The sequence below is a fragment of the Sphaeramia orbicularis genome, chromosome 15 (assembly GCF_902148855.1).
Source record: "Sphaeramia orbicularis chromosome 15, fSphaOr1.1, whole genome shotgun sequence".
Classification (NCBI taxonomy): Eukaryota; Metazoa; Chordata; class Actinopteri; order Kurtiformes; family Apogonidae; genus Sphaeramia; species Sphaeramia orbicularis.
Window position 1 is genome coordinate 49,133,828 of NC_043971.1, and position 25,953 is coordinate 49,159,780.

The window sequence follows — 25,953 nt, forward strand, 5'->3', positions numbered from 1 at the left end:
TAGCTTCGATTTTGCTCACACTGGCATCAAATGTCACAATGTTTATTTATGTTAGTTTTTGGACCCATATTATTAGAGCTGGAATGGTTAATCAAGTCAATAAACAAATGTTTGATTACAATTTCCCTGAATTGATGCTTCATTTCTTTAATTTCACTGGTTCTGGAATAAAGGACGCCACAGAAGAGGATTAGGGCCACTGGAAAAAAAAAAAAAAGGTCCAATATATATTTATATATTTTTAATTATTATTATTCAGAATTCTGACATTAAAGTCAGAATTCTGACTTTAATCTCAGTCCGTTGTGTCCTTGGGCAAGACACTTCACCCTCCTTGCTTCCAGTGCCACTCACACTGGTGTATGAATGCGTATGAATGTTTGGTGGTGGTTGGAGGGGCTGTAGGTGCGAACTGGCAGCCACACTTCTGTCAGTCTGCCCCAGGGCTACAAATGTAGTTTACCACCACCAGAGGGGGAATGTGAGAGCGAATGAATAATGGGTCAATAATGTAAAGGCTTTGGGTGTCTAGGAAGCGCTATATAAATCCAATCCATTCTTCTTCTTCTTCTTCTTCTTCTTCTTATTCTTCTTATTATTATTATTATTATTATTATTATTATTATTATTATTATAAATTGGACCTTTTTTTCCAGTGGCCCTAATCCTCTTCCGTAGGACACATTTTGGTCATTTTCACATTTCTACAATTTTGTTTGCTTATACAAATAATTGTTTCATTGAATAAAATAATTGATAGATTACTCAAAACCACAAATAATGGATAGCTGCGGATCTACAGATCACTGGAGAAGTTGACTGAAGTAGCCACATATTAATACATGAATGTCCACCAGGTGGCGGTAAAGCTCCACAATGTCATGTGAAAAGCGAGTAAAAGGTAAACAGAAGGCGAAGAAGAAACTGAACCAACCTAACAGAATCAGTCAGTACAGGCAAAATGGCATCAGACACACAGTCCAAACTCCAGCTGGTTCACGCACACATTCGAGCTTTTCCAGACTTTCCGAAGAAGGGTATCCTGTTCAGGTAAAAATATGACATTCTATTCCACTGCATTACATACATATACACATACATACATACATACACACATACATACTACTATGACCCGGTACCACGTGTCCGGTTCAAGCAGGAAGCTCCTCGTGCACTGTCACATTTATTCCTTCCAGTCCATTCATTGGTTCAGAATAGAACGGCTTTGAACAGCTCGTAAACTCATTGGAGGGGCCGGTCGTTGTTGCTAATTTTAACACAGTATTGCAGAGTACCACGTACAGGCGGCCTGACCTGATCAGCTGTCGCAGTGCACATGGGGATCCACTCCCATTCACATGAGCCCAAAACATCCGGTTCACAATGCTTTGGTGCTATTTGGTGTTTACATGCCTTATATATTTTATATTATGGTTTGTGTTTTATGCTATCATTACTGCTGATACCTTTTCTTTCTGGTTGTTCTAACCTATTGAACATGTCCTGGAGGACCTCAGAGTAAAAGTGAGGGCCAGATAAGAATAAGCAGCATCGCAGTACACTCCTTATCTGCTGGTGAACAAACACCAGCACAGGGGACACTCAGGTTCAGGGGTCAGTGAGGAACTCAGATTGGTCTGCAGTGAAAGTTACTTGCAGCCCTGACACAGTTTTATGGCAATGAATTCAGAATCAGAAACATCAGAATCAAAATACTTTATTAATCGCAGGGGAAATTGTGTGTTACAGTTGTTCTGTGCCATTATAATAAAAAAAACGTAGCAGGAAAGAATTTCCAATACTATCAATATTACTAAAAGTTTGGGCTTTTTAACATAAAATAATTGTCTCGATTGGGAACAGTGTAATGCAACAGTTTTTTCATATATTTTTAAAAAAATTTATTTTAATTATATGTCCTTTGCAATGGACAGGGTTTTTTGTAAGTAAAGCTGTGAAACTCTGAGGACAAAATGCTATGTTGGATATATATGGGATGCACCGATATCACTTACAGCCGTGACATTCCCAGTTCAGTGCAGCAAGTACGAGGAGGAGGAGGAGTAATGTGTGGGGAGTGTGGAGATTTAACCAAATAAATGACGGTGATAAAAGTAACGCTGACTGCAAGTAACGTTAAAGACACAGACAGATACAGACGCAGCGTTGTCCGTCCTCTGCGTACATTCCATCTGTTTACCAGGTGCTGGTGGATGCGTACCCAGACACAGTCAGACACCGGGAGTACGGAGCGGTGCGGACCACCGCCAACAGAAGGGAAAACTAAACTTATCACTCATTTCTCTTTTCTCTTCCTGCTGAAGCTTCACTTTTAAACCTTACCAGTGAAAACACTGCAATATTAGTATCACATTAGTGTTGCCTCTGTCGTCTCCATGTTTGCTATTACTGACTTTCTTCTTCTTCTCGAAAAAAACTTTCCTCTTCTTTGTGGTATTTGTCCAGTATGGTTAATTCAGAGCGGAACCCCCTGGTAGATTAATTGAGAAACGCTCATTCCAACACATTAAATGTCAGTAGCAGCACTTTTTTTCCAGTCAGACTAATGACAACGACAATAAAGCACATTTACAAAAGGAACTAAGAACTGGAATGGGATTATTAAGTACTCGTATCGGTACTTGGTATCGGCAAGTACTCAGTCTGGAAAAAAGTGGTATCGGTGCATCCCTAATATACACTGCTCAAAAAAATAAAGGAAACACTAAAATAACACATCCTAGAGCTGAATGGATGAAATATTCTTATTAAATACTTTGTTCTTTACATAGTTGAATGTGCTGACAACAAAATCACTCAAAAGTTATCTATGGAAATCAAATTTATTAACCCATGGAGGTCTGGATTTGGAGTCACACTCAAAATTAAAGTGGAAAAACACACTACAGGCTGATCCAACTTTGATGTAATGTCCTTAAAACAAGTCAAAATGAGGCTCAGTAGTGTGTGTGGCCTCCACGTGCCTGTAGGACCTCCCTACAACGCCTGGGCACGCTCCTGATGAGGTGGCGGATGGTCTCCTGAGGGATCTCCTCCCAGACCTGGACTACAGCGTCCACTAACTCCTGGACAGTTTGTGGTTGGTGGATGGAGCGAGACATGATGTCCCAGATGTGTTCAACTGGATTCAGGTCTGGGGAACGGGCGGGCCAGGTCATAGCATCAATGCCTTGGTCTTGCAGGAACTGCTGACACACTCCAGCCACATGAGGTCTAGCATTGTCTTGCATTAGGAGGAACCCAGGGCACACCGCACCAGCATATGGTCTCACAATGGGTCTGAGGATCTCATCTCGGTACCTAATGGCAGTCAGGCTACCTCTGGCGAGCACATGGAGGGCTGTGCGGCCCCCCAAAGAAATGCCACCCCACACCATTACTGACCCACTGCCAAACCGGTCATGCTGGAGGGTGTTGCAGGCAGCAGAACGTTCTCCACGGCGTCTCCAGACTCTGTCACATCTGTCACATGTGCTCAGTGTGAACCTGCTTTCATCTGTGAAGAGCACAGGGCACCAGTGGCGAATTTGCCAATCTTGGTCTTCTCTGGCAAATGCCAAACATCCTGCACGGTGTTGGGCTGTAAACACAACCCCCACCTGTGGATGTCAGGCCCTCATACCACCCTCATGGAGTCTGTTTCTGACCGTTTGAACAGACACATGCGCATTTGTGGCCTGCTGGAGGTCATTTTGCAGGGCTCTGGCAGTGCTCCTCCTGTTCCTCCTTGCACAAAGGCGGAGGTAGCGGTCCTGCTGCTGGGTTGTTGCCCTCCTACGGCCTCCTCCACGTCTCCTGATGTACTGGCCTGTCTCCTGGTAGCGCCTCCATGCTCTGGACACTACGCTGACAGACACAGCAAACCTTCTTGCCACAGCTCACATTGATGTGCCATCCTGGATGAGCTGCACTACCTGAGCCACTTGTGTGGGTTGTAGACTCCGTCTCATGCTACCACTAGAGTGAAAGCACTGCCAGCATTCAAAAGTGACCAAAACATCAGCCAGAAAGCATAGGAACTGAGAAGTGGTCTGTGGTCACCACCTGCAGAACCACTCCTTTATTGGGGGTGTCTTGCTAATTGCCTATAATTTCCACCTGTTGTCTATTCCATTTGCACAACAGCATGTGAAATTGATTGTCAATCAGTGTTGCTTCTTAAGTGGACAGTTTGATTTCACACAAGTGTGATTGACTTGGAGTTACATTGTGTTGTTTAAGTGTTCCCTTTATTTTTTTGAGCAGTGTATGTGTGTGTGTATATATATATATATATATCTATCTATCTATCTATCTATCTATCTATCTATCTATCTATATATATATATATATATATATATATATATATATATATACACATAAATAAACCCCCAAACATACATCTCTATTAAACATAATTATAACAGCAATTTGTACAATATGTAGTACACAGACACAAGTAAAAGGAATATAAACAAACAAGTGTGCAAAATTATCATTGTTTAGTTATAATTATGTGGTTATGAGGTGGAATTAAAGTCTGATGGACACAGGCAGGAATGATTTCCTGTGTTGTTCAACATGCTCCTGTGACTGACTAGCATGTCATGGAGTGGGTGAGTGGAATTGTCCACTGTTGTCCTGATCTTGGACAACATTCACCTCTGACACCACCATCAGTCCAGTGTTCAGTTCTGTAATGACTGTTGGTTGAAGAACAATAAAATAAATCAGAAGCACAAGGTGTTAAATAGCTCTCTCCTCCTCTAGAAGTCATGGGTGTGTAGGATATTCCCTGACATGTCATGTTTGACCTGTAGAGACATCTGTCCCATCCTGAAGGATCCAGCTGCTTTGAAAGCAGTCATCGACCTGTTCGAAGAACATGTGAGGAAGAATTATTGTCATGTTGACCTGATTGTAGGTGAGACAAAACAAGACATTATCCTAAATATCACACATTTCCCAGCACCATTTTCTGATTTGTGTATGTGTGCGCTCAGGCTTAGATGCTCGTGGGTTCTTGTTCGGACCACTCCTCGCTCAGCGTTTAGGTGTGGGCTTTGTCCTGGTTCGAAAGAAAGGAAAACTGCCTGGAGCCACTGTGTCTGTAGCATATGATCTGGAGTATGGAAAGGTGAAATACACACACACACACACACACACACACACTGTCATGTTTAAAAAAGAAACCTACACACATTGCATAACCTGTGTGGTGACTTCAGCATTACTGAAACCTTAGTAACTAGTCACAATTTATTAGTTAGAAGGGACATTAAGTCTATGTGACACTGGACTGTTTTTACTGTGAGCTTGAGCTGTGAGGGTCTGAAATGAATATAAGGTCATGTTAAGTTCCTTAAATGCGATTCAGGTTGAATCTAATAAACAAATGATGTGATCCAGGCAGAGGCAGAGATCCAGGAGGATGCAGTGATTCCAGGACAGAAGGTTCTACTCATCGATGACCTCTTGGCTACTGGAGGTGAGAATCCATAAGACTGTGGACATCATATCCTCACATTGTATTTAATGGTTCTCAGTGTAAGGTTTGTCTGCAGTCAGTCTGCATGTAAAGTGTTTCCTCAGCCACGTCTTGGGTTAGTTACAGGGCAAAAGGTCAAAATTCAGTATATGGAAGTTCATGTCCTATAGCACAGATTCTGTCCATGAAAATCCTGCTGCTTGAATTTCAGCTTTTGAATCAGTTTCCTCTTATGTTCTGCCAGCAGAACTCTTTGAGATTCTAGTCATAATGTGGCTTTGCTATGTATCATCCCAGTGGTTCTGGGCAATCTAGGCCCAAATGAAGTATAGAGTTTTTTTTGTTTGTTTTTTTTAAATATGCCCATTATACAGTACAGGCCAAAAGTTTGGACACACCTTCTCATTCTTTGCATTTTCTTTATTTTCATGACTATTTACATTGTAGATTCTCACTGAAGGCATCAAAACTATGAATGAACACATGTGGAATTATGTACTTAACAAAAAAGTGTGAAATAACTGAAAACATCTCTTATATTCTAGTTTCTTCAAAGTAGCCACCCTTAGCTCTGATGACTGCTTTGCACACTCTTGCCATTATCTTGATGAGCTTCCAGAGGTAGTCACCTGAAATGGTTTCCTAACAGTCTTGAAGAAGTTCCCAGAGATGCTTAGCACTTGTTGGTCCTTTTGCCTTCACTCTGCGGTCCAGCTCACCCCAAACCATCTCGATTGGGTTCAGGTCCGGTGACTGTGGAGGCCAGGTCATCTGGCGCAGCACTCCATCACTCTCCTTCTTGGTCAAATATCCCTCACACAGCCTGGAGGTGTGTTTGGGGTCATTGTCCTGTTGAAACATAAATGATGGTCCAACTAAACGCAAACCGGATGGAATGGCATGTCACTTCAGGATGCTGTGGTAGCCATGCTGATTCAGGTTGCCTTCAATCTTGAATAAATCCCCAACAGCGTCACCAGCAAAGCACCCCCACACCATCACACCTCCCCCTCCATGCTTCACGGTGGGAACCAGGCATGTAGCATCCATCCGTTCACCTTTTCTGCGTCGCACAAAGACACGGCGGTTGGATCCAGAGATCTCAAATTTGGACTCATCAGACCAAAGCACAGATTTCCACTGGTCTAATGTCCATTCCTTGGGTTTCTTGGCCCAAATAAATCTCTTCTGTTTGTTGCCTCTCCTGAGCAGTGGTTTCCTAGCAGCTGTTTGACCATGAAGGCCTGATTCACGCAGTCTCCTCTTAACAGTTGTTGTAGAGATGTGTCTGCTGCTAGAGCTCTGTGTGGTATTCATCTGGTCTCTAATCTGAGCTGCTGTTAATTTGCGATTTCTGAGGCTGGTGACTCAGATGAACTTATCTTCAGCATCAGAGGTGACTCTTGGTCTTCCTTTCCTGGGGCGGTCCTCATGTGAGCCAGTTTCGTTGTAGTGCTTGATGGTTTTTGCGACTGCACTTGGGGACACATTCAAAGTTTTTGAAATTTTCTAGACTGACTGACCTTCATTTCTTAAAGTAATGATGGCCACTCGTTTGTCTTTACTTAGCTGATTGGTTCTCGCCATAATATGCATTCTAACAGTTGTCCAATAGGGCTGTCAGCTGTGCATCAACCTGACTTCTGCACAACACAACTGATGGTCCCAACCCCATCAATAAGGCAAGAAATTCCACTAAGTAAGCCTGACAAGGCACACCTATGAAGTGAAAACCATTTCAGGTGACTACCTCTTGATGCTCATCAAGAGAATGCCAAGGGTGTGCAAGGCAGTCATCAGAGCTAAGGGTGGCTACTTTGAAGAAACTAGAATATAAGAGATGTTTTCAGTTATTTCACACTTTTTTGTTAAGTACATAATTCCACATGTGTTCATTCATAGTTTTGATGCCTTCAGTGAGAATCTACAATGTAAATAGTCATGAAAATAAAGAAAATGCGAAGAATGAGAAGGTGTGTCCAAACTTTTGACCTGTACTGTATATCCATCAAAGTTTTATTGGATTTATCCATGTAACTCTTAACACATTTCATACCGTTTTACATTTGTCAGTTAAAATCTGAGTTTGTTAAATGATGGACACGTAATACTAATAACATCACTGATTTAGACAAATTCAATCCTATTGTAAATGATTATGTTTGAAGGTTGAAACCTGTTTTGTTATGTGAAAGTTTGGTTAAAGGATGTTACTGTGATTCATGCTAGAGCAAGGGTCTGAAATGAGTATAAGGTCATGTTAACTTCCTTAAATGCACAAATAGGGTGTTTGCGCTTTACCCAAATAAACATTTGACTTTCCAGACTGAGAGAAACTTTTTTCCATACTTTGACTTTCATCCAAAATTTTAAATTTTTCATGGTCTGAAAAAGTTTCAAACTTCCATATTTAAGACTTTCAAGACCTGCACAAGCACCCTGGTGAAAGACTAACTTGTACTCTATATGTGATGCAGGAACTCTGTTTGCAGCGTATGAGCTGATGAAGAAGCAGCAGGCAGAAGTTCTGGGCTCCCTGGTAGTAGTTGAACTTAAAGAGCTGAACGGCATCGACAAACTCCGACCTCTCAGTGTATTCTCACTGGTCCAGTACTGAAGACACAGTACAAACTTGGATACCATGGTTCTTAAAATATTTTATATTTTTTTTAAAACATATTGCATGTTGGGATCACTCTGCATGTGTGTGCCTGAATACGTCTCATGTATAAGACTGACTGAGCATATATATTATTTGCACTGTATGGCATCTCTTTTACACACCTCAGCTACCACTTGTGACAGTGATGAAATATTTCTGTTTCAGTGCAGTACATGTTTGTCATGTGACTAAGAGCTAGTTAGCCACTAGGTAACAAACAAGCCAAATAAAAAACTATTCAACAAACAGAAGTGGAGTGTTGCTCAAGTGGTGTTTTAAAAGTTGGATGGAACAAGCAAACACTGCTGCCCCTCCTAGTAACACAGTGACAGTCAACTTTTTTTTTTGTAAGGGTCCCAGTCTCACCTCAGAATCCACTTGATTTTTACTCAGTCTCTGACAAAGATCGAGGATTCTAAAATGTCCTTCCAACTAAGACATGCTTTACTTTCTAAAAATGTGGAAGAGATGCGGCGGCAACAAAGCCAAACAGCACTTTTTGTGTCATGCTTTTATAAGATGAACATTTAACAGCTGACACGTGAACAGAACTTTGAAGGAGGCGACATGCATTTACCATGTGTTAATGTCTCCTGTTAAAGAGCACTGATTACATTTCACATTATGGGACACATTTACTTCCATATAACCAGTGAAATACACAAGCAGAGTTGGCACTGTTTGACATTTTCACAATACAGCAATTGCTTCAGAAAATATTGCTGTTCCATAAAGTGACAATAATACAATTATTATTTTTTGACCAACTTCTCTTTAGGATTTTTAAAATTGTATTAGTTTCTTGCATTATTATATTTTTGCCAGGTGCTTGCCTGATTTTGCTTAAACTAATACTGACTAAGGAAAATCATTTGAAACATTCAGTTGTCACATTTGTCATTTGTGTACGCTGTCTGGATAAACAGTGGAAGCAAAGCTGTGAATATCTGAAAAGAAATTAGAACAGGAAGGATAAAGTACCTTTAAAATAGTCATCTCTAAACTTTGCACTTCCTTCAGAACATTATAAATAGAGAGAAACATACAGACGTGAGATTATGTAAAAAAAAAAAAAAAAAAACGCTGTACGAAAACCAGATGTTTTCTTTCTCTGCCTACTTTCTTTTTTAAAAAAATATTTCAATGAACCTCTGTTATTGCCACTTGTATGTAGTGATGTTTATTAAAAAAAACATCAATTAAAAAATACTTAGGACACTGTTGGGCTTTGACAAAGTCTTGTAGTTCAAGATTATCAAATAGTGAAGTTTAAAAAATGAAAACACTTGTCAGTCCTACACTGCAGAACGTTAATCTCGAAAAACACCTGTACAGCATCACATATCAAGATGGGAAAAGCAACCAAAAACAAGTCCATCTGCATCAGAATGTTGAGTAAAACAAGCCCCAACGTCAGTTACATGTGGCCTGCAGACCACCGCTCACATGCTGGAGTTCAGAGTTCACCACAAAACATCAAGTGTCCACAATGGCAGAAACACAGCAGCAAAGTCCACCAACAAACAGTCCGGACCTGGACCTACAGCAGGACTTGGACTGGCCTCAGAGCCTCTCCTCCTCCTTCAGTCTGCAGGTCAGTTTATCCAGAACTGCACTCAGCTCCATGGTTTTGTTTAACCTCAGGTAGAAGTCTTTCCTGATTGGGAGAATGGTGAGCCAATCTGGAGCCACCTCTGCCAGCAGACGGATATGTTTCTCCATCTCACCTGTTCATTAGAGGACACACAACCAATCAGAGGACAGAGGAACGCAGAGATTTAAATTTCATAAGCTTCATCGCATTAATGCCTAAGTCATTTTTTTCAGGTCAAAGCCACTGAGCCTGTTTACATCACCATAAAAATCTGATAACTGGGAATAATCAGATAATTGTAATAATCAGATCTGAAATGTTTATATGCACATAAGGAATGCGATAATCGAAAACCCTGGTTTGGACGTTCCAGTCCATTATCGGATTTCTTTCAGAGTACGCATGTACAAAGTGATGGCAGATTCAAACTTCCTGTTGACTTATGCTCACATTTGACTATGAATCTTCAGTTTTCTATGATTTAAATTTTACACAGATATAAAAGAATGAAGTAAATCAGATTAACCTGTATACATGAAGGAAGACATCAAAGACAACAAGGGAGCAGAGGAGGATTCAAACCATCTACAAATACCCACTAGTTGCTGTACATGAGGTATCAGAGTATTGTGGTCCACCGTTTTAAAGGCCACAGTTAGGTCAAGCAAGACAAGAATCACATACTCCCCAGAGTCATTAGTCAGGAGAATGTCACTGGTTTTCAAGATCCTCCATAGCACAGAGTTAGCATTGTTAAGGGTCTTCAAACTGAAAAACCCACATGATACCATGGTTGTCCAAAAATGATTGCACCTGAGCATAAACAACTTTCTGTAAGATTTTAGAGAAAAGGCAACTTGGAAATGGGCCTAAAATTTCCCAACACAGTGTGATCAAGGCTAGGTTTCATGATCCAGGGTTGTACAACAGGAGGTTTAAAATTTGCAAGGACAAACTCGGAAGCCAGACTACAACTGGCAAGAACTGACCACCCTGTTCTGAGGGAAAACCTCTTTGAAAAAGTGATGAGAAACCACATCATCTGGAGAACCTGAAAGTACAAAGTTACAGGCTCAGTGATACATAGGCTTGGATTTTTTTTTATAATAAACTTTAATTTAACCAAGAAAAAAAGACTTGTCTTTCTAAACAATAAATATATAACACCTACTAGAGCACTGACCCGTGGGGATCCACAGGTTCTAGATGTGGTAGTTTTTATGCTGTTGTGTATTCGTACATGCTGTAGTGCATTTGTCCAGCAGTCACCAAAGCGTTCTGGCTATAGCAATGTGATTGTGAGGCTACTGTATTCCAAAATTACAAATATCTCCCAAAATATTGGTCCTATCAACTTGCCGTCTTCACTAGTCTGTTCCTTGACCAAAAATACATCAGTATGATAAACTGCAGCAGTCAGCTGCATATAGATTATTGAAATACACGACCTGGCCTGAAATAAACAAATGAAGCCAGCCCAGATCATAACACTGCCACAGCCTTGTACTGTAAGCTCTAGGCATGATGGGTAATAACCTCACCCATCTCTGGAAAGGGTCAATCTGGACTCAGACCACATGACCTCTATCCATTGAAACCCAGTCCAATCATTATGCTCTCTATCAAACTGATGATTGTTTAAGAAATGTGAAGCTACACACTGCATCAGTTAAAGAGTTCAAGAACTTGTTGCTGAGAAATTAATCACTGTAGTAATTATCCATTTTATTCCAAATTTTTCCCTGATTCATACACTTCACCCACACAAGTGAAGATGATGTTAATCAAGATGACAACTAATTTCATTACTGAGTGAAATTAAAGTATTCAAATTGTAGATTCACACAACTAGTTCCAACTGATGTCGGGAAAAAAAAACGACAAAACCTGTTGTCTTTGTCCCTGACACTGACCTGTGCTCAGAGCAGATCTGTAGCTGGACACCATCCTGTTACAGGCCACCTCCATGATCAGAGCCGGCTTCTTCTCTGCTACAAAAACAGTTCGGAGAATCCTGGCCAGTTCACCTAGCCGGGACATCATCAGCAGGCGTTCATCCTGGGCGGGGTTTCTGGTCATAGTCGCCTGCAGCTTCTGAACCTCTTTAGCCCGAATCTGAAACAGCCAGCAGAGATACGGTGAGAGTCAGCAACCCACTCACAACAACAACACAAACTATGAGGAGCTGGCTCTGGAGTACATACCCGGTCCAGCAGGGACTGGGACACTCCTTTCAGGGCGGCTGGTGTCTGAGCTGCAGGAGGAGCGAGGGATGTGGTTGGGGACTCTGTGGATGTCTGAGGAAGGGGGGGGTCTTTACTTTCTGTAGCTTTCTCCTCTGTCTTTAGAGCCATGGACACCAGAGCTCTCTCCATCTGAACAAAAAGCATCACATTACACAACGCTAGATCTACAACCACTAGTTGACTAGTGGACAAAGAGTTGACAGCAAAGTGGCATCATGCACTTCTGTTTAAGGAAAAATGCTTATTTTATTGCTGATTGAAACTCTTGAGTGTTTAGTTGTTTAACAAACTTTGTTAGACACTGTAATTGTTATGCACAAAATGCACTTTTAAGGGAAAAAGTATTTTATTGCTGCTGTAATAAATGTATTTGTAAGCACCTTTCAAAAAAACTCACAAACACTCTACATCAGTTAATAAAATAAAGTATAAATGCAAATCTCTGCTAAATATCGAATTGAATAGTTTAGCAATTTTTTTAAAAATACATTTTAATTGTTGTGCATCAAATGTTCTTGTTAAAGGAAAGAAAATGTGTTTTATTGGTGTGATAAATATAAATGAGAGCCATTGGGGCTTTTTTTGCAGTTCAGAATCTGACTAGCTGTAACAGTAGTTGATGACTAGTCTACTACTGAAATGGTCATTAGTTGCAACCCTGCTGAACAGCAGCTAAAAATCAGACTTAGGCCTGCTAAGTCTGATCACGGAGTCTGTGTCTCTGTGAGAGCATTGAAGTCCGTTCTTTTTCTCGAGGTGTCAAGAGAAAATACAAAGTTCATTCTGGCCAAGACATTTCATACTTCATGTGAAACTGAAGTGCCAAACTCGTGGGGGGTCCTCTGCTTTTCAGCATTAACCACACCCACTTCAAATACCTGACCAATCATGAAATAGCTCTTGCACACTGCGAGAACAAAATGACATCATTTTGTTCCCGAAGTCCAAGGAACGAGAAGAAATGTCTCTTATTGTTGAGTATGTAACAGGCTTTAAACACACAACACAACATCTTTGTTGCCAGTTAAGTAACAATAAGTAGTGGGGAGTTTAAGAGAAATCTGACATAATTTCTTAAATAGTCGGTGACTGATGAAGTCAAGGGAACCTTTGGTGTGATGAGTAGGCGGGCCTTGTCCAGAACCTCCTGGGCTGTGACCAGTTTCTCAGTGTGCGGTGGCTGAGGCAGTGAACTCAGTGAGATGGCTGGTACAGTGTCAACATTGAAGCGTGGGTGCCAGCGGGTGAGTTTATCCTCTGGGACTGAAAGCGGAGGGACCAGAGAGGACAGGAACACCTGGGGACAAAAGGGTTTATTAGACCAGGTAGTAGTCAGAGCCACAAATTTCCTGTTAGTGTCAAGGAGCAGTCAGCAGGGTGTCAGAACGCTCACCGACCTTGTGATGCTGTTTGACAATGGACACCAGGTTGCTGTGGAAGATGTGTCTTCTCTCCAAGAGACGTGAAGCTGTAAGGACAGGGTGGGCTTCATTCTGGTCTGAGGACAGAAGCAGACAGACCAACAGTTAAAGACTGTCTGCACACTGTAGACGACACCAGCCACATAAACCAACAGGACATGGAGCTAATTTTCTGTCAAAACTTTATCAGAAATTGTTCTTTTGTATGTTTTACTGAAATCCTGCCATTCACAAATATACAGTGTTGTCCCCAATAAAACATGATTTGTTTTTTAAATGCAATAAACGAGTATAAAACAAACACATTCCCAACACATCACACAACGTACCATCAAATCTATCCTGCAACGCCAGAAGTCCCATTACTGTTAGTACATCCCTTTCATCTAGTTTCTCAGAGTCCCAAGCAGTAATTTTGGGCTGCTCCCATGCACGATTATGAGTTATACACATGAAAGTACCACCAGTAAGGCAAAACAGCCAAAAATATTATGTAGGCAACATCAACTAGTTCTTGAAGTGTCTGCAAATGCAAACGTAAGTGTTGCACTGTATTTGGGAGAGTTTAAATGGACTTATAGCGCCACTTGCTGTTGTGGATCTGAATTACACAGGACATTTCTGATAAATCTATTTATACAAATACAGTTCACAAATTCTGGCAAAGGTTATGTTTGATAACAACACTTTTTAAAACATGTAAAAGATGCTGTAGATGTATCTAAAGCTTGATGTGTTGTGTATTTATGAACATTAGTTTAATAATGATATTGTGCAAAATCAAAAAAAAAAAAAACAAAAAAAAAAAACATAAGCCAAACAAATGCATATGCAAACCACACAGACAGTGGGGGTTATTTTGTCATTTCATTTGTTCCATATACCCAGCAAGCTTAGATGCTGTTTAATAGTCATGAATGAACAGTTTGTCGTTACCTGAGTAAAGGAGTGGCTCCACAGTGAGTTGGTAGCTGCCCTTCTTTATGCTGCTGTTGAATGTTGGGATGTTCTTCTCCTGTCTGAAAGTGTAGGCTTCAGGAAACACCGTCTTTATCTGCCCCATGTGACTCTCCTCAAACCGTCTGCACAGCAGCAAAACAAAAGGAGACTTAACATCTAGTGACTGATTTACTCTTGAGAAGACAACAGTGATTTTTCAATGTGCATCACAAGCTCGTTACAAAAGACAGTGACCATAAAGTGAGAGTTGATATAAATCTGTCATTACTTTTAATTTCTCTGAAATGTTTGTGTGTGTTGAACCTTGTGGTATCCGGGTGAGCATATTATGCACACGTTGCACTTCATGTTATAAAAAGGTCAAGTTATTTTTCACAATTTGTATTACATAAGAATTCAAAAGTTGTTCCTTTCTTGCATGATTTTTAAAAATTCTGACCAGCCACTACAATCAGCACATTGTAAACAATGGAAAATTACTACACTAGTACTCTTCTCTGACCCGAGTAAAAAAAAGCACATTGACACATTTTAGGATTTAACATTTGATCTGGCACAAAAAAATGCATTAACCAATGTTACTGTAAATTACTGACATATGCCAGGCTGCAAAAAAAAAAAAAAAAAAAAAAAGTTATCCAATTTTTATGTAATATATTGGACAAAAAAAAATCTGTTTTTTTTTAACATCAAATTAGGGCTGCACGATTAATTGAGTTTAAATCAAAATCGGATTTTTTAATTAGGACGATTTTTAAAAAAGGGAAATCGTAAAATCGATTTCATCTCTCTCGTGCCTCCGGGCCGAGCACTTGCGGGCTACTGTAGGCTCTTCCTCCTATCAGTGACAGAGGTCTGTCACAGAAGTCCGTGTAATAACCGGACTTTAAATCTGTTAATGAGCCTGCAGTACTTATAGCAATGTAAGCCGTGGCTTCACGCACGGATCCCGCAACTGAAATATCGCTGCATGCGGATCACTCATCTTCCGTTGTCCTGGATCCGTACTGTACTGTCTTCTTCCAAACCGGGTTCGGGGTTGTGGGGTCATCAGTCTCAGCAGAGGAGCCTAGACAGCCCTCTGCCCAGACACATGTACCAGCTCCACAGATAGAATCCCTCCAGTGTGTCTTGAGTCGGTCTGTTCCATGCACAGATCCCCCAGTTTAAATAGAACCGCATGGGGATCACTCATATTAACGTGGTCCACGCACGCACGACTGATGCCTGTCACTGACTTACATTGGTATCACTTCTGTGGGCCCAGATACCCCAAAAAGAAAGAAAAAAACAAAACAAAACATTTTTTAAAAATAATTAATTTAGTCCTCTTACTTGCTAAATTTTTCATTCACAAATGTAAGTTCTGTTACACAAAACCAAATATTATTTATTTTTTGAAAGATGTTGAACTTTATTTAAAGCTGTTAGATAAATCTGGAAACAAAAAGGCTCTAAAAACATTCAGTACTCGCTCTGATTTGGACATTGTATTGTAGTGTATTCCCCCTGGCAAACTTATGTTACTTTCTTGTTGTATACATTGTTTGTATACTCTACTTCATTCAATAAAAATTTAATTAAGAAAAAATAAACTTCTGTGGGTTCATCACGTGATACCATCACAGATTTAAGGTCAGAGTAGTGCCTTGCATTGTGGGCTGTTCACAAAAACGACATGCTGACTCCTGTTGTCTTTTGTAGTTTTACCCAACAATCGAAATCGAAAATCGAGTTTTTAGAGGGAAAAAAAATGAATAAATAAAATTTAAAAAAAAATAATAATAAAAATAAATCGGGATTTTTTTTTTTTCAAAAATTGTGCAGCCCTACATCAAATATAGTTTGTTTACATAGCAAACACAGCATTTAAATGATAAAAAAGACAATTATTGAGTATTTGGTATTTTTTGTTAATGGCTAAAGTTGATGAAATACAAAAAAAAAAAAAAAAAAAAAAGTATGAAAAATACTTTGACATTACTAAAGAGCTGCGCAGATGAATGCATTCTCGGAGGTTATGAAGTGTCTCTCTAGGTGGGATACTGGATGGTTAACTCAACATGTTTCTACCTACTTGTGCATCATGTCCTGCACGCCATGTTTGATCTTCATGAAGGTGGCCGTCTCAGAGCGGTTGTAAAGCATGGCCACCACCGTGTCCATGCTCCTGAACATCTCAGCCAGCACTTTGTACTGGAAAGGCAGAGAGAGGCTGGGGGAAGTGGCCTGGGCAAGGGTGTGGTACCGCTGATAGGCTGGCTGTTCAGCACTACGAGACATGACAGAAGTATTAACACACAGAAGATAAGGATAACAAACAGAGTAGAGTGTGTGCATGTGGACTTACCTGTCAGTGGTCTGAGCCTCACTCTGTCTGCTCTCCTCAGCCTCTTTCTCCTCCTTCCTTCTCTGAGCTTTAGCTGCTAGCTCTTTGGCTCGTGCTACAGTGGTTTTGAGGGTCTGTCTGTCAGAGGATGGGGGTGTGACTGCTCTCGGGACCGGGATCTGTGGGTTTTCTGGAACTGCAGCAGCTGAGGGGGATGTAGAAGTGGTGGTACTGATCGCCTCTGTCTGTTTCTTGATCTTCTGAAGGCGGGACTTGAGGGTTGTGATGTCCTTCTTATTTAGAGCCTAAGATGAGGTCACATGGCCACAATCACAATTAAAGTGTATTACCATTACCAGAACATCTCTCACGCTCTAATAAGACACATTCTGTCCTACACACACAATCTAAGTGCATGTAGTTTTTCCCCAATAAGTTCAGTCCAAGTTCAGCTACTTTTTAACAGTTTGAAGCCTTTTGACAAAAAACAAAACATCACATTACAATTTCTTGCTATGTTTTGTGGGGACTTTGTTATTTTTAAATCATAGCTCTGTTCTCCATAAAAGAATGTTCCACCAAATCAAGTTCTCAATCAATTTTACTTTACAATCCAAGTGTTGCTGGACCAAGTGTGATTTCTTTAAAGAAATAGGAACTAAACAAATGAGCGAGAGAATTAATAGCTTAAGTCTAAGAAAGATAGTGGATGGTATCAGACCCATCCCAAGCTCTGGCTCCACAAAAATGGAGCATCTGGACATACGAGACAAAGGTTTTGCAAAAGCTGGCTAATTAATAAATAAAAAAAACACAAGGCGGTACACTAGATTATACTGTACTAACAATGCCCTCCCAACTGACATCATGCTGTATTGGAAATCTAAAAAGAATGAAATCTGAGTTTTGCAAATTGGATCCAAATCATACTTGCTAGAGCTTTGAAATGTGATTTCTTGTTTTGTGTGGATGCATGTTAGTCTGGATGTTCATTTGGAATTGAAAGGGGCTTTCATGTCACATGCAGAACAACAAGGAAAGCATCAAAATAATGGATGCCTGCTGCATTTTGGGGAATCAATACCAACAGCGCTAAAGAGGACAGATGGCTAAATCACCAGTTTAAGACATAGTTCCTGACACTGATACTACAACAGCCTACATAGATGATGATGTTTGGATGTCTACGTTCAATCCAATTTGTCTGCACTCTGAATCCTGAATGGATCCAGTGTTGAAATACAGTCCTATGTCGATCCAAACTCTTACTGGTACCTTGTTGCTCTGTCTTCCACTAGTCTGGCTGTGGACTAAACTCTTCTGTGGAGAGCTGATACTGCCGCTGCTCTGAGGGGTCACCTGGTCCTGTTCCACAGAAGCAGCCAGCACAGGGGGCTGCTGGGTAACCTCATTGAGTAGGGGCTGGGATTCAGTCTGAACACACAAACACAGAACATTAATTAATTGTACATATACTAATAAATCTGGCTATTACAAATAAGATATTTAGTTTAGGGCTGTAATGACTAGTTGACAACCTATTTAGTAGTCGAGGGGTCGTTAGTGACGTTATCATGTGTACCTACAGCATGCAATGCCATGCTAAGCAATACTGCAATCTAACAAACATTAGTAATGTTATGCATTATGTTTGTTATGCGCAAAATACCATTTTTTAAAAGACAAAAGAGGGTATTTTATTGCTGCTGCAATATTTGTTGAGTATTATTGTTTAACAAACTGTGTTATGCATTATAATTGTTCTGCACCAAATGTTCCACTTAAAGAAAAAATAATGTATTTTACCACTGCAATATTAATAAGAACCATTCTGTGTGTTTTGTTCTTTTTTGGGGGGGTCTTTTATTTGAAGTTCATACTATGTTCATACTCAGTTTTTCCCTGAGTGAAATGTGGATGGCTTGGTGTGGAATGACCCACAAAGCAACAGTCCAAAAAAGCACCGCGTGTCTGGGGGACGTGGGGTGGAGGGTAACCTCTTACCTTTGGGGAGTCCTGCGGGAGAACCAGCTTCTTCCTGGCTGTCCTCCTCGTGCTGTTCTCCGGATTGTTAGCTTTAGCGGCTCTCTCTGCCTCCGCCTGCCGTCTCTTCTTGGCCGAGCTGTGGTCGGCGGTGGCAGAAAACACCGCAGCCCCGAGGTCAAACTCTGCGTCGGCTGAAGTCCGTTTGGGGGTCCGTGGACTGGGGGGTGTGAACGTGTGCTCGCCGCTCTCCCCTTCCTTCAGCCCGGCTGCCTCGTCGATAACTCGGACAAACTCTTCATGGACCGAGGAACAAACATATGCGGGTTTGTTTTTGGAGGACACAGGCCGGGGGCCGGCGGTGTTGACCCCGCAGGAGACCACCGCTCTGCTCCGTGACTTCGCTGCTTTCGTGGGTCCGACCACAGATTTCTTTCTCTGCGAAAAGAAGTCGGTAACTCGAGCCTGAGACATGCTGCTGGTCATGAAAGACTGTAAAAATAAACAATAAATACAAATCTATTACAGGCCACCGCTAGTCCACATATAAATACAGCCCATCAACAATGGAGCTCCGGAAATACTCACACTTCACAGGAAGGAGAAAAGAAGTTTCGCGCGAAAATGAGGAAGCCACGCCCCGTCTTCACTACGACATCATCGAGGAGAAATTTATTGGCTAAGAGGAGGAGAGAAAAACTTGTACACGTTAAAAATGGCGTCTATTAATTACATCATATTTTATGTATCATATTTCAGCTCCGCGAGGAAAGCATTCAATTTGTGCTTTTTAAAAATTGCAACTCAACCCGGAAAAAGAAGATACAAAAAATGTAATATGAATATAGAGCTCTAATACGAATGTGTTGTGCTTGCTTATTTTATATTACATCCTCACATATTATTATTTGTGTGTATTTTGTGTTGTCCTACACACACGCACACACACACACACACACACACACACACACACACACACACACACACACACACACACACACACACACACAGTGTATTATAAAATTGCAATAAAATAAGTATTTTAATAAAAATGTAAAACCATGACGTAAGATATTTGTAACCATTTGTTGTCATTTATAAGTATTGTATAAGTATTTACACGTGACTTTTTATTTTTTAATTTATAAGTGTTTTTGTCTTTGATGAAAGGGAGTTGGGTTTGTTTGTTTTTTGCTAAGTAGACTGACCCCATGTTGGGTCGCCTGGAATTTGAATGGGGTCGCCTTAAATTTCTAGTAATTGATAAAAAAAAAAAAAAATTAAACAATATATGGTGAGTTGAAAGACACAATCAACTTTCACAATTCATAGTTTGAGTTATTGTTTGTTCAGTATTAATTGTCAGCCTTGTAAATCCAAGCTAAATGTCATCTACAATTTAAGTTTATTTACAGCATAGTATAGCAAACTATTACATGATCAAAAACAAATTAATTTTAGCAAAAAAAAAAAAAAAGTCTCGGTTTTGAATGTCTGGAGTTGCCAGAAATTTGTGATGTTAAAATGGGGTCTTGAGCCAAAAACGGTTGGGAACCACTAGATTAACTAGTTACTTCATACTAGTTACTAATTTATTTAGTTTATCAACATCATGTATGGATTGGATTTCTGTGCAGTTTAAACTAGGCAATGAAACTGAAAACTCCATTAAAACCTACATGTCAACAAAATTGCATGGTAATGTAAGATGCCTTTTCTGATAACATGATTCAAGATCCTTTTTCTCACTTTTGTTCATTTTGTTCATTCATTGCAAACTTTCAAATTGTGTTACAGGTAAAAATGAATATAAACTGTAATCATTAAAAAGAGATCTGTGATCAGCTGAGGTTTTTAGTTTGGATACAACATGATTTTGTCATTGAAGGGTGTGAAAAATCAAGGCCTGATTAATCATTGTGCACAGTCATAATCTGTTCACACATACACACACATATTGTGATCAACACAGACAACAGCCTTGATCTGCAACAACAAAAAGCTTTTGTCTTTTAATGACCTGCCCTTTTATTGAGTTGATTTGTGTTCTTCTACTGTGGTGCCCCTTATTTTTCACAATAATTTTAGGTTTTACATTTCTTTATCTACAGTATTGTGTATAAGACCTAGGTTTGTTGGTTTAGTGAAGTGGGAAATGTGTACAGCCGTAAAAAGTTTCAGGGAAAAACAGCCTCTATAAACCAAAGTGGTAGTATTTAGTGTGACTTCCCTTTGCACTTAACATGTATTTCAGCCTATTGTTCAGAAAATGCAGTGTAAGATTTATTGTCTTAATTTTCTGATGTTTTATACCAGATTTCATTCAATCCATGTCAGATGTTTCTAATTGAGCTGCTTGTGCTGTCATAGGCTCAAGGGTCACACTAAATAACCATGCTAACCTTTAGAGACCCATTTAGTGCAGTTTTTTGCATGTCTTGTAAGGCTGTGCACATAATTCCAGTATTTTCTTGTTGTACCTGAATAAAATAGAATGAGAAATAAATATGTATGTATGGTAATGCCAGTGCTGTAAAAACAACAATGCTAAAGGTGGCCTAAGACTTTTACACTGTACTGTACTGTATTCATCCAGTATTTTGGTCTTTCTATAATTTGCTCTAGATTAAACTATCATATCAGGTCATGTTGAGATGATTTAAATGGATTACACCAAATAAATTGTCAGAACCTTTTAAGAAGGTTGTTTCAGTTGTGAGGAGGCTAATCTGTATTCTCTTTCACTCTTAAACCTCATTCTTTCATATGCATTGACCATTAATTAAAATCTTATGGGAGAACATTTGCAGGCTATATGACAGAGCATTAAGAGACAATGAAAGGGAAGAGCCAGCTCCAAAAAACATCTTCTAAATGGTGCAATTCAATGGGAAAATGCTTGATTAGAGGAGGCTTTCACATACACACCCACACTGATATGATATTTAGAGAAACCACACTGTTAATATTATTATTTACAAATCCCTGCATTTGTCCTGTTTGTATTCCTTGCAAATGAACTTCAAAATATGTAAAGACCATAATATTTTACACAAACTTGAGTTTCGAAATGTCAACAACTTCAATTTTATTATCAAAATGTTGAGATACCTTAAAAAAGAAAGTATAAAAAACAAACAAACAAAAACAATCATAAGTGGGCATTAAATTTGAATGGCAAAGTGGATATCTATTGTACATTGCCATAACTTAATTTCTTCTTGTCAACGGTGTCTTAGTTTTTTCAGGAATGTACAACCTTTTGATCCCTTTTCAACACACGAGTCTGAAACTTAGATTTTGATGAAAATACAAGAGTGGAGGAAGATTAATTTCTGATTAACTTGATGCAAAGGTATCTCACATTTTAATCAAATTTTCAGCTAAAAAGGCCAGTTGTTATTATTTTTATAAAGATAATTTTTATATATTCTTTCACTTTTGTACTTTTTGTGGTTGTTGTTTCAGCTGGTTCTGGAAAAAAGGACAAGTTGTTTCTTATTTTCAGACATGTCTTCTTCACATTTTTACAATTTTTTCGCCAATTCAAATAATCATTTAATCAAATCAAATTGAAGAGAATAACCAACAGATTAACCCTCAAAGACCAAGAACTGTTTTTTGTGGCGACTTCCAAATTAATTTTCCTCTACAATTCACCTTTCTTCAGTTTTACTTATTATTATTCTATGACAGTCCTCTGCATTTTTCAGTGAAAATCAGGTATTTTCCAATGTTTAACCAACATGTAGATCACATAGATGTTCATTAAATCTTAGAGTTAATTAAAAGGTTATTTTATAAAAACAGTAAACTGAAGAGAAAAATATATCATTGGCAGATGATGAAAAGACGACAAACTGCATCTTATTTGAATTATTTACACATACTGACAAGGTATTAAACATTTTATATGAGGAGATGCTTTTGGTCGCTGGTGGATGTTTGAGTCTTTAAGGGTTAATCGATCATTTATTTATTTGACAGGGACAATGCAGTCAAACATAATTACCAGTTTGCAGCTGATGTGATGCATATAGAGTTTATAGCTAGTGCTAATTCTTAACTTCAGTCCCCAGTTGGGCTCTTCCATAACATTGCAGAACAAGTATAAAATTACATCCTTTAAAATGATCATACCATACATGTAAATATAATATATATAAAATATACATAATCTAAAACGATCATACCATACAATTCGATGATACCACTGTTGTATTGATATATGAGGCATTCATTCACTCATTCAGTCGAACAGATGAGAACAGTTGTGTTTTGTCTTTAACCAAGTTTTGGTTCTGGTGGTGAACATCTTAACCTCCTAAGACCACGGAAATGTCAGCAAAATACAAGCTTTTTTTGTTTTTGTTTTTTTATTAAATAAGTGCCTATATTGGAAACATCACAATGCAACAGTTTTTTCAGATGCAGTTTTTAAATTTTTTTATGGAATGTCCTCTGTGGTGGACAGTTTTCTTTTCTTTTCTTTTTTTTTGTATAAAGTTGTGAAACTCATGTCCACAAATGTAGACAGAAAACCCATAGCTGGGTCTTAGGAGGTTAAACTTTTTTGATTATTATAAAAATAAGGGCTTGACTAATCCGAATGACAAATGGCTTGGAATAACGAATGACCACTAGGGTTAAGGTTAGGGTAAGGGGTTGGGGGTTAGGGTTAGGTCATTCGTTATTCCATGCCATTTGTCATTCGGAATAGGAAGGCCCCAAAAATAATCAATGTTGCAGCTTCATTGACAGTTCTTTACTACTTTGACAGTAGGGGGCGCCACTGGTATATGCCACTTCATGTATGACTTTGTGTCAGACGAGGTAGATAATGTGTCATGGGCTGTGTGTGTGTGTGTGTGTGTGTGTGTGGGGGGGGGGGGGGTTCACACCTTAGACCTGAGCCCGAATCAACATGTTAACATCACAAATCTAAGTAAATAAGTGCACGTTTCAGACACTTCCAACAGCTGATTTCTAGGTCTTCACCTTAAATATGTGTAAACAATAAAGCTTTTTATAAGCTGTGGTGCAGCGTTGTAAAGTGTGCAGCAGTATAAGGGAGGTGACCCGGCGGAGAATAGCTCCTCTATGAACGCCCCACTGACTGAGTCGCCAGTGAATCACATTTTCCACCTACAACACTGTTACTTCAGACTGGGCCCCGCGAGGAGGGAACACAGGCAGCCCCGCGAGGAGGGAACACAGGCAGCCCCGCGAGGAGGGAACACAGACAGCCCAGCTTTTTCTTCTTCACTGGAACCTACCGAGTTGCCGCAGATGCACGCGCACAGCCCGGTAGAGTCGAAGCCCAAACTTTGGTTTCACGTTGAAAACTTTCCGCTCGACTCTTCTTTTGGGATTGGAAGTCATGCGCGCACATCGGAAGAATGGCCTTTTTTCACTGTCCTGCCACATTTAGTCCGATAATCCCGATGGAGCCGCTGGAGTTGAGCGTTATGTGCGCGCGCCCTTCCCTGGTACTTATTGATCCGTCGTTGATTTTTGTGGGATTTGTGTTTATTGATCCGCGCTGAGCCGATATGGATCTCCAGGTGGTCGTGTGGCTCTTCTATTGCTTTCTGCTGCCCACCGTCCTGTTAACAGGTAGGTAACAGGTCACATTTTTAATAAGACTCATCACATGTCTCACAAACACTCCCGAAAATACTACAAATCAGTCCTCATTTACATGAACTTTCTGCCTTCAACCTAGAGCAGAGGCAGACAGTAATTATGGGTGGTTACTCCAGCAGCTGGAAGGAAACTGTTAAAAAAAAAACAAAAAAAAACCACTTTTCCATTTCCAGGACGATGTGCGTATGGTTACTGCACTATATGAGCTAAGACATTTCATTTCATACACGTCAGTGCTCACTGTCAGATGGAATTCAGAGGTGAATTTATTTAACTTCGTGTTCCAACTCAAATGTGCGTCCCGTTCTGTCCTCAGTCGGTGTTGTCTCTTTTGTCAACTTGTATTCTTTAATTACTGCTGATGAATAAGTGAAACAGTAGCCGAATTAAAGAATGACGTCTACTCACGTCAAAAAGGTAAAAGACAATATTTTTAGAGTGGGTACATTTGGCAGAAACCAAAAAAATATCTTAAGTTGACTAATATTTCAACCAGATTTGGCGGAGATGAACCTGAGTGTAGCCAAGCCAGAAGTCAGTGGGATGTAGAGCTGCACCTATGGATGACTATCGATTCGATTAAACGATTATTTAAATTGGCGAGAGGGGAAAAAAAGGAAAAGTGTGGAAAAAGACATGCATGAAAATGACAACTTATCCTTTATTCAACAACCAGCTGAAACTAAAACTACAAATCTCTTTTGTAATTTGACTTGTCTGTTATATACATATAGTTCTATACATATAGTTTGTTTGTATATACCAACAAACAAATCAAATGACATCTACAAACAATATGTGCACTGCAGTCTTCAACACATTTGGATCCAACTGACTAACAACTGAACATGGAACTAACATATGACTTTATGTTAATCCTGGCGTCATGTGCGTCACAGTAAGTGTCTGTGTGAAACATAACAGTGGAACCAATGTTTAGCATCAGAAAAATTTAGGAAATCAAGCTTTGATTCAGGAAAATTGTAATTAATAATATTTTTTGATTGATTTGAGCCGATTAATTGCTTTATTTTTAGTATGGTGGGAACCTGGACTGGCTGTGTCTGAGGACTGAGACCAAGTGAAACTAGTCTTAAAGCTATTGTCTGCTGGCAGTTTTCTTTCTGTAACGATTTTTCAGATGAATCAAAACTTCTGTCCTGTTCATGAGGTGTAATGGAAAATGAGCTGTGGTCTTGAGAGTGCAGTAATGTTATGTCATGTAATTTATGTGAACAGGTTGCTTGGGAAATGTTTTGGCTGAATGACATAGTTTAATGATGAGTTTGTCGGGTATCCATGTCAGTGTTTTTACACATATGCTGGCTCTCATTCATGACACTGAATTAAAATGAACAACATACAAAGTACATAAAACAGTACAGTCAACAAATGAACAACACATCAGCAAAATAGATGAGAAATAAAACGATTAACACAATGAACACGTAAAGACAATAAACAACAGATTGAACAAAACTAATCAAAATTATAACCAAAATAGTCAACAATATAAGTAAAGTAAATTTTATTTATAGAGCACTTTTCACAGACAGAGTCACAAAGTGCTTTATCAATTCAAATCAGAATCAAATTAAGTTTACAGAGACCCAACAGAATCCTT

The 25,953-nt window shown here is 39.5% G+C and overlaps 3 protein-coding genes across 5 annotated transcripts in view; 2 read left to right on the forward strand and 1 right to left on the reverse strand.

Moving 5' to 3' along the window:
• The first annotated feature begins 900 nt into the window (after positions 1–900).
• aprt (adenine phosphoribosyltransferase) lies at positions 901–8,398 on the forward strand. Its single transcript, XM_030156056.1, has 5 exons — positions 901–1,050; positions 4,821–4,924; positions 5,004–5,137; positions 5,410–5,488; positions 7,966–8,398. Exons 1-5 carry the CDS (start codon positions 962–964, stop codon positions 8,103–8,105), a joined length of 546 nt encoding a protein of 181 aa, XP_030011916.1. The 5' UTR covers positions 901–961; the 3' UTR covers positions 8,106–8,398.
• Positions 8,161–19,255, reverse strand: cdt1 (chromatin licensing and DNA replication factor 1). The gene is made up of 10 exons (XM_030156051.1): positions 18,705–19,255; positions 17,976–18,134; positions 16,722–17,005; positions 16,449–16,643; positions 14,348–14,493; positions 13,388–13,488; positions 13,099–13,287; positions 11,949–12,119; positions 11,658–11,859; positions 8,161–9,877 (listed from the first exon to the last, which is right to left on the reverse strand). The coding sequence occupies exons 1-10, from the start codon at positions 19,167–19,169 to the stop codon at positions 9,714–9,716; spliced, it is 2,076 nt and encodes a 691-aa protein (XP_030011911.1). The 5' UTR covers positions 19,170–19,255; the 3' UTR covers positions 8,161–9,713.
• Positions 19,256–23,826: 4,571 nt separating this feature from the next.
• Positions 23,827–25,953, forward strand: part of piezo1 (piezo type mechanosensitive ion channel component 1 (Er blood group)) — a 138,673-nt gene continuing 136,546 nt past the window's right edge. For all 3 annotated transcript variants that reach the window (XM_030155684.1, XM_030155685.1, XM_030155686.1), the window contains exon 1: positions 23,827–24,299. In XM_030155684.1, coding sequence (XP_030011544.1) covers positions 24,236–24,299 — 64 coding nt within the window. In that variant the 5' untranslated portion in view covers positions 23,827–24,235. The remainder of the gene's footprint in view (positions 24,300–25,953) is intronic.

What these genes read in the sequence shown, in the direction of transcription:
- aprt (XM_030156056.1), top strand. Translation starts at nt 962, where the DNA reads ATGGCATCAGACACACAGTCCAAACTCCAGCTGGTTCACGCACACATT. An exon ending in TCATGTTGACCTGATTGTAG is followed by an intron (nt 4,925 to 5,003) that starts GTGAGACAAAAC and finishes GTGTGCGCTCAG; the next exon opens with GCTTAGATGCTCGTGGGTTC. An exon ending in ATGATCTGGAGTATGGAAAG is followed by an intron (nt 5,138 to 5,409) that starts GTGAAATACACA and finishes GATGTGATCCAG; the next exon opens with GCAGAGGCAGAGATCCAGGA.
- cdt1 (XM_030156051.1), bottom strand. Translation starts at nt 19,169, where the DNA reads ATGACCAGCAGCATGTCTCAGGCTCGAGTTACCGACTTCTTTTCGCAG. An exon ending in GTGCAGGACATGATGCACAA is followed by an intron (nt 14,494 to 16,448) that starts GTAGGTAGAAAC and finishes GCTGCTGTGCAG; the next exon opens with ACGGTTTGAGGAGAGTCACA. An exon ending in GGAGCCACTCCTTTACTCAG is followed by an intron (nt 13,489 to 14,347) that starts GTAACGACAAAC and finishes TTCTGTCCTCAG; the next exon opens with ACCAGAATGAAGCCCACCCT.